The sequence below is a fragment of the Hemicordylus capensis genome, chromosome 1 (assembly GCF_027244095.1).
Source record: "Hemicordylus capensis ecotype Gifberg chromosome 1, rHemCap1.1.pri, whole genome shotgun sequence".
Lineage (NCBI taxonomy): Eukaryota > Metazoa > Chordata > Lepidosauria > Squamata > Cordylidae > Hemicordylus > Hemicordylus capensis.
Window position 1 is genome coordinate 196696018 of NC_069657.1, and position 12804 is coordinate 196708821.

Below are 12804 nucleotides of genomic sequence, written 5' to 3' on the forward strand. Positions count from 1 at the left end.
CCTTTTAATTTGCATTACTGAAATTAATGGACTTTTGCACGATATTCTAATTTTCCGAGTTTCACCTGTAATTTGGACACCAAGCTAAATTGCCTCTTTGCTAGTAATCTCTGTAATGTATTTTTAAGAGTAATATTGCTTTAATCAACTCTCTTATTCTGCTATACCCCAGAACCCCAAATAAAACTTTACTTTATTTTGGACTTCAACTTCTTTGTCAGTTCATTTTTCTGGGACCAGAACTTTGCACAAAAACTATTCTGACATAGGACTGCTCCGCCCCACTTCTCTAATTCCCCACACAAAGCCCAAACACCTTTTAAGGGTGTTCACCAATCACCCCAGAGAAGTTCAATTAACAATTGCTCTCAAAACACAGGTCAGATCATGCCAGTCACCTCTCATAGGGGTGGGCTCCATAGCAGTCCCTGGGTCAAAATGTGATGATGGGCCTCTGCAGCCCACCACCTCCTTCAGAGAAGGGGAAGAGCAAAGGCCAAGCTGTCACCCTCCTGATGGGCCCCCTCCCTCAGAGGCCCAGAGACATTTGCGCCCCCTCCCATTGTAGCTATGCCACTGCTACCTCTGAATAATCTAGTCTAGTCTAGATGTCACAGTTAAATTTCTTGGTGCCACGGCTGCCTGGCACCTGTGATATGTCAAAGCCTGTGTTATGTAAGGTTTTAATGATATAGGAAGTTGTGAGGGGTTTGCCTTTTAATTCATATTTGACTAATACCAGCAATGTGCGGGGTGCTGCATAAAGAAGGGATGTGCACGAACCTGTTCAGAGGCCCTCCGAACAGGTTCAAACACCAGAGGATTCGAACTTCAAAGTTCGAGGTCAGAGTCTTTGTGCTGCTTTAAGGGCGGGGGAGGCTGCATTTACCCCTCCTGCTGCTTTCCCCCACTCATTGCCGGTAAAAGCCTTTGGGGCCGCAGCATACCTCCCTGCTGCCCCTTCCCCCTCCTCGACCGGAAGTACCGGATGCATGTATGCTCATTGCATGCGCCCATCTGACGTGCATGCACATGCGCGTGATGGGCGTACATACACCCGGTACTTCCGGCCACTTCCTTTATATTTGCTTTATAATTCAAATTTTGCTTTTTAATTCATTTGCTTTTTAATTCAATTTTCATTTTCTTTATAATTCAATTTTGCTTTATAATTCAATTTTCTCATCACTCTTTGACAGGTTAGGGATAGCAACATAAAGAAATCCTAATTTGAGGATGATCAGCAAATAACAGAAATGTCTAGACCTTATGAAAGAACAGAGAGACTATTTACCACTGAAATCCAAATGGACTTCCATTGACAGTAGCAGCAATGGTCTCCCTGAAGTTGTGAAATATTTACATCAGATTCATAATATTATTCATTTGTGTTAGAGAAGTGTATGCTGAGACAATGTGCGCTGAGGCAATACATTCCAAGTTTATTCTACATTCTACTCCATGAAGAATGTTTCTTATTTGCCTCAGTTCAACTTTGGCCTGTTGAACATTTGGCCTGACAGTCAAGGGATGGACCACATAAGCATAGTAGGGTAATTTTCAGTGTCTGCTCATACCTGATCTGATTTGTATAATAGTAATAGAAAGAATGAAAAATATTAAACATTTTAAAATAGCATATCGGGGGCGAGGGGATTGGTTGACACTGGCATAAGAGCAATATCTTAGATAATGGACAGAGAGAAGTCAAGATAATTAAATGTGCAAAGTAAATTCAATACATGCATAGGTGAATCTATTAACACAAGTGATGGAATATTAATGCCTCACAGTAACAGTGCACAGTACAGGCTTTTTAAAAAATTGGCATGACGTTTGTATGGTTTCATTGCAGCCATGTTGTAAGTCTCACCAATATCTTCATGAATAAATAGAATACAATTTTACTGGGTAATCTTGACATTTGCCCCATTTTTGAAAGAAAAGCATATAGGAATCACTTAGAATGTTAATGAATGCCTATATACTTCATAAAATTTGGTCCACCATGTCCATTTCACTAAATATCTTTATCTTCCTCTTGTTGATTTTTTCCTGTGAGTAGCCCTGCTTGTTGCTATTAAGATGAGATGCACTGCAAGACCAAACTTGTATAAAGCTTTGCAGAACTCAGGCTGAAGTATATTTATGCATTTCAATATGGCATCATCCAACATAATTAAAGTTTCTCTCTGTACTGTGTTTTGGTGAGTGCATCAGCCAACCTCAGAAATGTGGTTGATGGACTGACTTGTTGCTGTAGCAATTCCCTATTCCATTTAATTCTGCACTTGTCTTTCAAAGTGGTAGTTATGGTGGCATTTGGAAACATTCAGACTGCCACACTAAGCCAGAATAATAGCTCCTGGGCACTTCTTGTTTTTCTCTGCAAAAATTATATCAGAGTTCTGCTATCAAAACTATCACATTCTTCTTTGTAGTGACTCCAGTAAAAATATTATCAATTCCTTCATTTATACTCCCAGTTATTCATGTACTCCTCTTTTCTGTAGTTCCTTTGTTTTTTTTTAAAGAGACACCATAAATACACAAAGTGTAATTTAAAAAAAACCAAAAACCTTTCTCCATGAGAAAAAGAGGCTCTAGCTCTCTTCTCACCAGCACCCATATAGCCTATCACAAGCGTAGATTCTGAATGTTTTTAGTACTATGTACATCTGGGCAAAGCCACCTAATGGCACAGAGGGAAATGACTTGACTAGCAAGCCAGAGGTTGCCGGTTCAAATCCCTGATGGTATGTTTCCCAGACTATGGGAAACACCTATAGGAACATAGGAAACTGCCATATACTGAGTCAGACCATTGATCTATCTAGCTCAGTATTGTCTTCACAGACTGGCAGCGGCTTCTCCAAAGTTGCAGGAAGGAATCTCTCTCAGCCCTATCTTGGAGAAGCCAGGGAGGGAACTTGAAACCTTCTGTTCTTCCCAGAGTGGCTTCATCCCTTGAGGGGAATATCTTGCAGTGCTCACACATCTAGTCTCCCATTCATATGCAACCAGGGCAGACCCTGCTTAGCTATGGGGACAAGTCATGCTTGCTACCACAAGACCAGCTCTCCTCTCCTATATTGGGCAGCAGCGATATACGAAGATGCTGAAAGGCATCATCTCATATTGCGTGGGAGATGGCAATGGTAAACCCCTCCTGTTTACCATTGAGGAAACCCCACCAAAGAGGAAACCCCACCAAAAGACAACCACAGGGCTCTGTGGTCGCCAGGAGTCAACATCAACTCGATGTCACACTTTACCTCTACATCTGGGCAGCAAGGGTGTGTAGGAAGGTAGTGCAAAGGGTTTCCTCAACTTAAAATCCTCTTATCACCACTAACCACTCTGGCCAACTCCACTGCCACTAATCTCTTATTATTCTTAATATAAAATCACATTTGAGTCTCCAAAAGTAACTTTTATTTAGTAAAACTACCATTTCCCAATCAGGTGTTAAAGAACTAAGGAAAAAGGGGGAAGTAAATAATACACAGAAGGAATTGGTTAAATTTCGGGTCTTAGTCCCTATTCAACCCACAAGCCAGATTCCCTTTCTTTCCAGGAGTCACTATAACACAAGCCCCAGAATAAAGTGATCTTGTTTTTACTTCTTCCAGTCAGCTATTGAGAGGACTGTTGAGCACCAAAGATTGCTGACCATTCACATGGCACCTGTGCCTGCGCATATGCTGTGTGCGTGCTGTGTGGGGCTTTCTGGAATGCATGCTGCCCCAGCAGGAAGCTGGAAGGGGTGGTGGAGAGCAAGTACAGGTAGGCACCTGCTCTCCTTTTTCTTAAAGTTCCCTTCTTAATTTCCCTGCAAGTGCTTGAACCACAGTTCAAACCACAGTTTGGGCACATCCCTAGCATCCAGGCAGACAGACATTTAATAGGTGCAGCTTCCCTAATGACTTCCCAGAGTTGTCCCTGATGAATTTCTGCCTGATGCATCTCTGATTAAGGTAAAGTGTGTGTGCATGCATCCTCATTTCTAAGACCATCATCATATACAAGCCTGTACAAAATCTTTACAGCTTATATGGCACAGAAATTAAGTTGGACACCTTAACTTGCAATTTCGATTCTTTTTAGAGTACTAGTGAAAATGTAAAGCATCTTATCTTAAACCAAATTTTTTTGGTTGCTGAATTTCCAGATGTTTTAAAAATGAAAATCTGATTAGACACTATGGGGAAGCACAAAAATGTCCCCGCCACGCCTCTCTAAGTCCTGGCAGCGGCGCGCTTGTGTTGCTGCGGGGTGGGGGCGGCTGGGTGTCCAATGGCGGCGGGGATGCTGCCCCGTAGTGTCCAACAGAACAGCCTTGCCGCCAGCCCCGGTGGCAGCCACCATGTGCTTGTTCTGCGTGAGCAGCAGCCTCCCCGCGCCGCCTGCCGGCCATGTGACCACACACTGGGAAGGCAGAAGAAGATGCGAGACCCCAGCAGCCTGGCGGGCCCCCTAACAGCCCAATCTCTCGTGAGGGGTGGCAATGGGTGCAGGCCGCAGCATCCCGCCTTCCTGCCTGTCTCCGTGGGGCCTGGTCGAGTTGCTCCAGGCTTCCTCGCCCATGCAGCACACCTGCAAGGGCAAAAGGGAGCAGAGGCTGCTGCCAGTGTCAGTGCAGTGGCCGAGTGTGCCCACTAGCCTGCTTCTACGGGCGGCTCGCCAGAGCGTTCCCGGCTTCCCTGCCCATGCAGCGAACCTGTGAGCAAGGGGAAGCAGAGGCAGCGGCCGAATGCAGGCGCGGGCCATCGGCCTGCCTCCAGTAGTGGCTGGCCAGATCTCTCCTTGTTTCCTTGCCAATGCCAACGCAGCAGCGTGCCTGCGAGAGCGAGAGAGAGCAGAGGCTGCTGCGAGGCGATGGAAGGAGAGAGCGAGGCAAACTTCCCCTTAGCGCCAAAGCAACATCTTAGAATGCTGCCGTGCCCCAAAGAAGTTTCTTCCTCCCCGGTAGCATAGCTGAGGTTGCTGGGTTGCTGTGCTGAGCCTCTATCCTGCTTGAGAGCTTGGAGAAGGAGGAGGAGATTGAGCAAGCATCTCTCTATCTGCCTTCTGAATCTGTTACCCTGCTGTGACCCAACCAAGGGGTGGAAGGGGTTGGGGGACACCACAAGGAAGTCAAGAAAAAGTAAGTCCCACCACCACCCCGCCCTCATGTTCAATAAAACGTCTGGGTTTTTTGTTTGTTTGTTGGCAAATTGTGGAGCGCTTGGAGACAGAAAGCACTTATCAGAGTTGGGATTGCAATTAGCAAACTGTATCTCTGTCTCGTAGGCAAAGTGAGGAGGGGAAGAGTTTCATGTGAGTGTGGAGAATGGAGCACTCTCGTGGAGATTGGGTGGGTCTATGTTTTGTTTTATATACCAGTGTCTGCTGCTCTCAGTGCTTGCAAAACTCTGAAAAAGCAAAGGCAGGAGGGACGCTGGGAGAGAGGGGGGGGATGCCTGCCTTCTAAGCACTCAGCTGCCGAGGGAAAGAGTGCAGGAGAGAAAGAGGGGAGGGTGGGGGGCGCAGCAAAGCAGCTCCAATTTCTTGCCTGATTTTTTGAATGTTAGATCTTCTTTCCCACCCAGCTCCCAAGTTGAATTAAAAAACAAAAATCCCACCCCCCCAAAAAAAATCCTTTAGAAACAGAGTGGGGAATGGGGAAATAAATATGTGGGATAGGAATATGTTGTGTGTTGAAATGTTTCTGCTAATGCATATTTGTGTGAATATACTTGCTTTATAGTATTACATTTTTGTGAGTTCCATTGCTATTTGTGCCCTCAAGAACCCATGTGTTTGTGTGTGTGTGGTGTGTGTGTGTGTAGGGGAATGATGGTTAACTTGCGGCGGGGCGGTCTCCGCAGTGGGGGAGGGGCCTCCAAAGGCCTTTAGGTCCAGGATTACCTAGGTGCACCATGGTCTGTAATTGGAGGATAAATTTTCCTTTCTATTGAAAAACTGCTGATTTTGATCAGTATTCTTTGGAGGGTACTTTAGTATCTTGAACCTTGTTCTACAGAAGTTGCCTCTACAGACTAATAGCATTATAGGCCTCAATGACTGGGCTGGGCATATCATTGATCTCCATACTCACAGAATACCACCCCCACTTTGTTGGGAATTCTCTCTGGTAGGATAAACCTTTTTCATTATAGCAGTGCACAGAGGCATAACACAGCAAAATTTAGTTAGGCGTGTGTGTATGCTGAGAGTAAAGTAACTTGGAGACAGTTCATAATTTCAAATCAATATAAGTAGTATTTATTAGAGAACTCTATTCTAGATAGGAAAGTGAGGAGATAGAATCTCTAATCTATCTATCTAGCTGGATGCAGATGGATTCTGCATCTCTGCACACATGGTTCAGGGGAGAGGAGCTTGCATGTTGCAAGGTAGAAGGAAGGGAAGAGAAGGGAAGAGGAAGGAAGTGGCTGGAAGGAAGGAAGTCCCTAAGATTAGCAATCTGCATATCAAAGGGATAGTGTCAGAGCAGTAGAGAAGGGATGACCAATGTCTTGATCCTCTAGCCCTCTGACTCACTGGTCAGTCCTCCTATGTCATTGAGACAAGAGACAGCGCATAGTCCTTCACTTCCAACACACTTAGTAGCACAGATCTCTTTTTCTTCTTCTTCTTTGACAACACATAGCGATTAAGGGATATTTTAAGTCTGCACACTTGGCAACACTCCACTCAACCCAACACATCAATCAGGATACAAATAGTAGTTTTCAAAGTTCTGTTTTGACTGAAGTTCTATAAATTATCTGCCAAATAATATAATCATATGAGCTCAAACCAAAAGGTAAAACTTCCTGATGCTGAACTCCAAAATTTTTGTAACTACTTCAACAAAGATAAAGTCACACACCCCACCCCACAAAAAGCAAGAACAATTAAATGAAATAAATCGATTCAGTAGTAGCAGTGTGATCCCACCTCATTATTATTCAGCAATAGGGTTGCCAGGTCCAAATGGTGGTTGTGGGGAATCCATCACCAAAAAGTGGAAATACAGGACACTTTTTACCAAAAAAAAGTATCCAATAAGTCTCCACTTTGCATAAAATTTATATATATTTATTGGTATTATATATGCATATTTTGATGAAAATTGGATAATTTGAGAGTAAGTACAGCTCACCACTGTGAAGCTGATGACCAGTTGAGCTGTATGTCTTCTCAGTCTGCTGTCTAGGTGCTGAGTTCTCAAGTCCCCTGCTTCTTAACTATAAACTCCTTGCCTGGTAGGGATGTGCACGGAACTGGTTCAGAGGCCCTTTATGGGCCTCAGAACTGGTTCGAACAACGGGCAGTTCTGCTGGTTTGACAGCACGTGCACTTACCCCTCCCACTGCATTTCCCCCACTGGCACTCCATTTTGCTAAAGCCCCTCAGGGTGGCACTGTATCTCCCTGCTGCCCCATTGCTACATCTCCCAGAAATAACCGAAATAATCAGACACGCCTATGCGTGCTGGGCAGTTACTGGAAGTAACTGATACTTCCAGTTACTTCCAGGAGACGTGACAACAGGGTGGCAGTGAGGTACGGCGTGCTGGCAAGGAAAATGCGATGGGAGGGGGAAATGTGATGTGAGGGGTAAGTGCACCCTTCTCCATCCTCAAAAATGCACCCCCCTGCCGTCGAACCACCCCCGCCTGGTTCCGTGCACATCCCTATCGCCTGGTTAGGTTTACCACACACATAGTCCTCGGTTCTCCTCCCCCACGGGTCACCCAGCCTGCTCTCCCCAACCAGGCCAGCAACTTCACCTCTTGGCTTGAGGCAGGATAGCCAGCTAGCTACCAAGTCACCCTTTTTGCATGCTGACACAGCGGTGTATGCATAGTCTCCCACTTGCTTGCTGTTCTCTATGACTACAAACATTCCTGCTTTCCTTTCACTATCCCTACACTGAACTAAATTTGGTTCAAATTTGGTCAAACTCCACAAGTTAGACCTCTTGCACCTAATAGACTTCAGGGTGGCTATACTTAAGGAAATAAGCTTAGAGAGATATTTGGAATTTGAAATAACCCGACAAGAACTTATAGTAAAATTTGATTGTGTCAGTCTTTGAATAGAGATTATGGGTTGTAGGCACATTATAGAGATATAGTTGATAATCTCTGCTACCTACTATGTATAAAACAATTGTAAATGTCACTTTAAATATAGATGGAATGTTTGCTACCACCTGCTGTAACTAACTATACTTGTTTTCACTCTACATTTTGAAGATGTGGGTTATAACCCACAAAAGCTTAAGTATTAAAACACCATTTTGTCTACAAAGTGGTACCTTGTTCTTTCTTTGTTCTATATAATTGACTAACATGGCATATCACAATTATTTTTACACAATTTATTACAAAGTATTACCAGACATTCCTCCTACCACACACACTCCTCAGGAAACTCTAGCTTCCTGCAGAAACAAGGGAAGCAGAGCATGAAGAGTGTTGTGTCAGAAGGGAAAACCAGGTCTCCATTTGAATCCAACAGCAGTATCAAACTGTTGCAAAAGCTACCTAGCAAAAGGTGGCATACCATTCCCTTCTAAAGCTTGTGCATTCTTAATGAAGCCAGAGTTCCTGACACAGCAAAGGAGAGAAACATCCCAGAATGAAGTAAAGTTCAAGTCCCAAATTAGTTGTGTAGATTCTGCATAATGCCCTTTTGTTCTGCTGTTCTGTTCCTCTGAATACCCACTACCATACCCACACTCTCTCCCAGTCCAGTACATGAGAATTCTCCTTTTGATTTTTGATTTTTTTTGGGGGGGGGGTCATTTTACGTTTTTTTGGCTTGGGACTTCACACAGGAGCCCTGTAAAAGGACTGGACTGAAGTTGTGTTGTGCAAGTTTTGTGGCCAATGCTGCCTTTTACTATCTCAAAGTCAGCCTGGCTGAGCACCCACTGTGTGCTCGAACCCTTTCCCTGAACTAAATAACTGGGCTTCTGAGTCCTGCTGGAACACTAGACCATGGGGTCCAGAACCTTAGAGTTAGAATCACTAACCTTAAGCATTTCTTGTGTGGGTCAGTTGGGGAGAGACCTGCACTGGATGTCCCTGGGGACTCAAGGAACCCAGAGTCATTTAGTTAGTTTTGGTGTGGACTTGCCATGGGGCCATCCCTGTGCCTGACTGTCTGGGAGTCTCTAGACTCCCAAGTGAAACCCTGTAGTCAGTGCTGAGCCATTTCCTAGTGGTCTTAGCATAAACTAATCCTTGTACTTAGCTGCCTGGGAGACTATCATGGCCCAGATCTCTGAGTCAGAAGAGTCAGAGGAGGAGCGGGAGGATTTGGTTGGGAGAGCAGGCTCAGAAGCACAGCAGGAGGATGTGGCTGTGAGAACAGACTCTGAAGCTGAGGTGAAACGGCAGCAGACAGGGGAATCTGAACAGTTGGCAGAGATGAGGGCTGAGGAGACTGATCAGGAGGAAGCTGGAATTTCACCTGTGTTAAGAAGATGTCTCAAGAGAGAGGCTCAGTGGGAGACATGCAGGCGTAAGATCTTGCAGGAAAGGGAATAGAAATGCTGAGTCAGGAAAACCTGATTGGTTGCCGGTTATCTCGAGCCTTATATCAAGCAAATGCTGTTCCTGAGATGGTACTGTCAGCAACATTGCCTACTGCAGGCAGTGTTCCTCGTGCTTATAATTGTTCAACCTTTCTTGTTTCAGCCTGTCCTTGTTCTGTTCCTTCCTTCTCCTTTATTTCAGTTACAGCTCAGATATCGTAGTGGGGGTACCTAGTTTAGTTTCAAGGGGACTTTATTTTTGTTTTTACTACTTTATCTTTGATAGTCATCCTTCGCTTTCATCCGTGCAGCAAAGCTGCTACTTTCTTATCTACAGAATTTCTATCTTGACTCACAGAAGTGGAGCTGGAGGGACCATAAATCCCGTCGGGTCAGCCATGCCAACATATTTACAACAGAGACCCAGTGTTCCCCATTGCTAGCTGTGAGCATGTGGTATTCTGTGGACACTGGAAATTTGTGTCAGACCAGCACCTCTCAATCTTTCCTTGTTCCTGCTTTGGGGATACCTTTGCAGTGGGACCCTAAATGCTCTTAGGTGGATGCCCTCCCTTTTGGCATATTGCATGAATCAGCAGATAGAGTCAGGTATTAAAGTGCTCTTAATTATCTCTTTTCTCTATCCCATTTCAGACCTCTCCCCTTTCCTCTATCCACATTTCAATGCCTGACAGCCACTAGCAAGGCATTTTAAAATAAATTCTAGCTGGGTGTCCAAAGTTTCCCCACAATGTGGTGTGGCTCTGTTTTTCTCCAGCTGTAGCAGAATTCTTTCAAAGAAAAGAATGAAGATATAGAAAACCTGATATCTTGGTATATTCAGAAATAGATTTTATTCAGAACAGTGGTGTAGCAAGCTCTGAAGCGGCCTATGTTCCATAAGTGAACATATTCCACCCCCCTTTTTGGTGCCATAGGCACCATCAAAATTTTTATAGGAAACTCAGAGGGCTACAGGTTTTTTTTTTTTTTTTGGCAATGCCCATCATTGCTCATTAGCTGCCTGCCTGCTTTCCTCCTTGAAGCCAGTAAAGAGCCAGCTTGCCATCCACCCACTTGCACATTTGAGCTGGCAAAGCTGATTAGGGCTAATGACATCACTGCCCAGTGACACACATGAGACGGTGATGTCATTAGCTGTTGTTGGCTTTGCCAGCACCAGTGAGGGTGAATGGGCATCACCCCCAGCCCTGGCCCCAGGTGCTTTACCAATGCTGGGGTGACAGGAAGGCAGGTGGGTGCACAGTGAGGTTAATTCAGGTTCTGGACCTAATGGCCTTGTAGGGGCCCCTGGTATACAGGTTTCCTTTCTCCCCACCCCCTAAAGCAACTATGTCATTTGTAGAGCACCTAAATTATTCTAGCACAACTTCCCTGCCAAATGTCCATACATGGAGACAGACAGACAAGTTGAAGAAAGGAAAGAAAGGAAGCGAAAGATGAGAGAGAAAGAGGAAAGAAAACTGAAGTTAAAGGAGGAGGAGGAGAAAGAGGGAGGGGAAGAAGGGAGAGAGAGAAAAAGGAGGGAAAGAGAAGGAAAGACAAAAGGAAGGAATACAGACAAGTGGCAGGAGAGAGAGAAAGAGGGAGAGAATGTGCACATTTGAGGGTTGAAAATCCTTGAAAGAAGTAGGTGAGGTTTGTTCACTCTCATATTCATATTCACCTGGGTGCTGGCCCTTTCAGGAACCGCTAGAAAGAAATGTGCTTGGTTCTCTTCCTCTCCTTCAGCCTGAAGTTTTGCGCCTTCTCTCCTGCCTCCACCTCTCTTCTTCCAGCCTCAGAATGGCTAGCTGCCTGGCCAAGTCAGGTGGGAGAGCCAAAGAAAGGGTGCTCCACTCTAGAGTTTGCTTAAGGGGCCAGCACACCAGCTCCTCCAACTGGGTGGAACACTGTGAGGGAGAGGAGGGGATTCCTGATGGCACTGCTAGAGCACTGCCACCACACATGAAAGAAGAGTGGGGGGTTCTGGACTTCTATCCAAAAGTCTGTTCAAAAAGGTGCCACTGGGCAAGCGGCTGGCTGCTGGGAGTGATTGCTGCCAAAAAAGCAAGACCTTAGTCCTTTCAAAAGCTCTGGCTCCAGCCCTGGTATTTGACCCCATTCAGCCCTGGCTCCATTGGGCAGCCTGTGCTCACTGAACACTGGCTGCCCAATAGTAGTTTCACCCGGGATTTGGAAGTTTTCAGAAAAGCTGATGGTTTATAAGAATCTTATACGCTACTGTGCAATACGTCATTCGGTTGTTCTAGTTATACCATAAACAGTATTAACACTTTGTTTGTATTTGTTTAGTTATAACTACTGATATATTTAGTAGTTAGGCTGAAGCTACTAACATTGTTTGAAATAAGACCTGTGATGACATTTTAAATGTTACACAAAATGTTTACATATATTACAATTTATTTAATATTCACAATGTCTCAAATTATGTTTTTCATTGCATTATATGAACGTTATGTGTCCAAATCATGTTTACTAGATGTCCACTAGCTAGGATTGGGTGTCCATTTGGACACAGTACTATTAGTTAACAAGTTGTTATAGTAAGAACTAATCTGCCTACTTTCCTTTCACTGTCCCGACAACTGGATTAAATTTGATCCAAATTGGTTAGGCAGTTCACAAGCTAGCCCACTTGTGCCTGTGGTGGAATGCATCTGCCGTCTTGAATTGAGGTGGATGACAAAATCACAAACTATGCATTTGAGGTGTCCCTATCTGTCCCTACAGTTGTACCAAATTTTGTCCTAAATGGTTCCCACTTGCACCTCAAACATTCACATGTCTGCCATCTTGAATCAGGGTGGTTGCCATCATTGCAAACTATGCCCTTGAGCCGTTGCTATGTGTCCCAACACCTGTAGCAAATTTGGTTCAAATTGATTAGACAGTTCACGTTAGCCCAGTTGTGCCTCAAATGTTCATGTGTCCATCATCTTGAATTGGGGTGGATGACATAAACACAAACCACACCACTGAGGTGTCCCTGTGTGTTACTCACTACAACTGTAGCAAATTTGGTTCAAATCGGTTAGGCGGGAAGATGGCTGCCTAAGATGAAAGCTCTGGGTGGATATCGTCAGGCCTGTCTCCTAAAAACTAGCGGTAAATATGACAAAATATTATCCCCAAAGTATACAAAATATGTGAGAATGAGCTTTGGTCACTTACTGAAGCAGGAACGGAGTCTTAAATCATATTTTTATTTGCAAAATCCACTAAGCTCTTCAGAGGCCCCAGAGG

General features: G+C 44.6%; 1 protein-coding gene across 1 annotated transcript in view; it reads left to right on the forward strand.

The window, feature by feature from the left end:
* The first annotated feature begins 12612 nt into the window (after window positions 1-12612).
* The window catches only part of LOC128331837 (plasma membrane ascorbate-dependent reductase CYBRD1), a 32258-nt gene continuing 32066 nt past the window's right edge, over window positions 12613-12804 (forward strand). Inside the window, exon 1 of the mRNA XM_053265771.1 lies at window positions 12613-12666. Within this exon, the coding sequence (XP_053121746.1) occupies window positions 12618-12666 (49 nt within the window). The 5' untranslated portion in view covers window positions 12613-12617. The remainder of the gene's footprint in view (window positions 12667-12804) is intronic.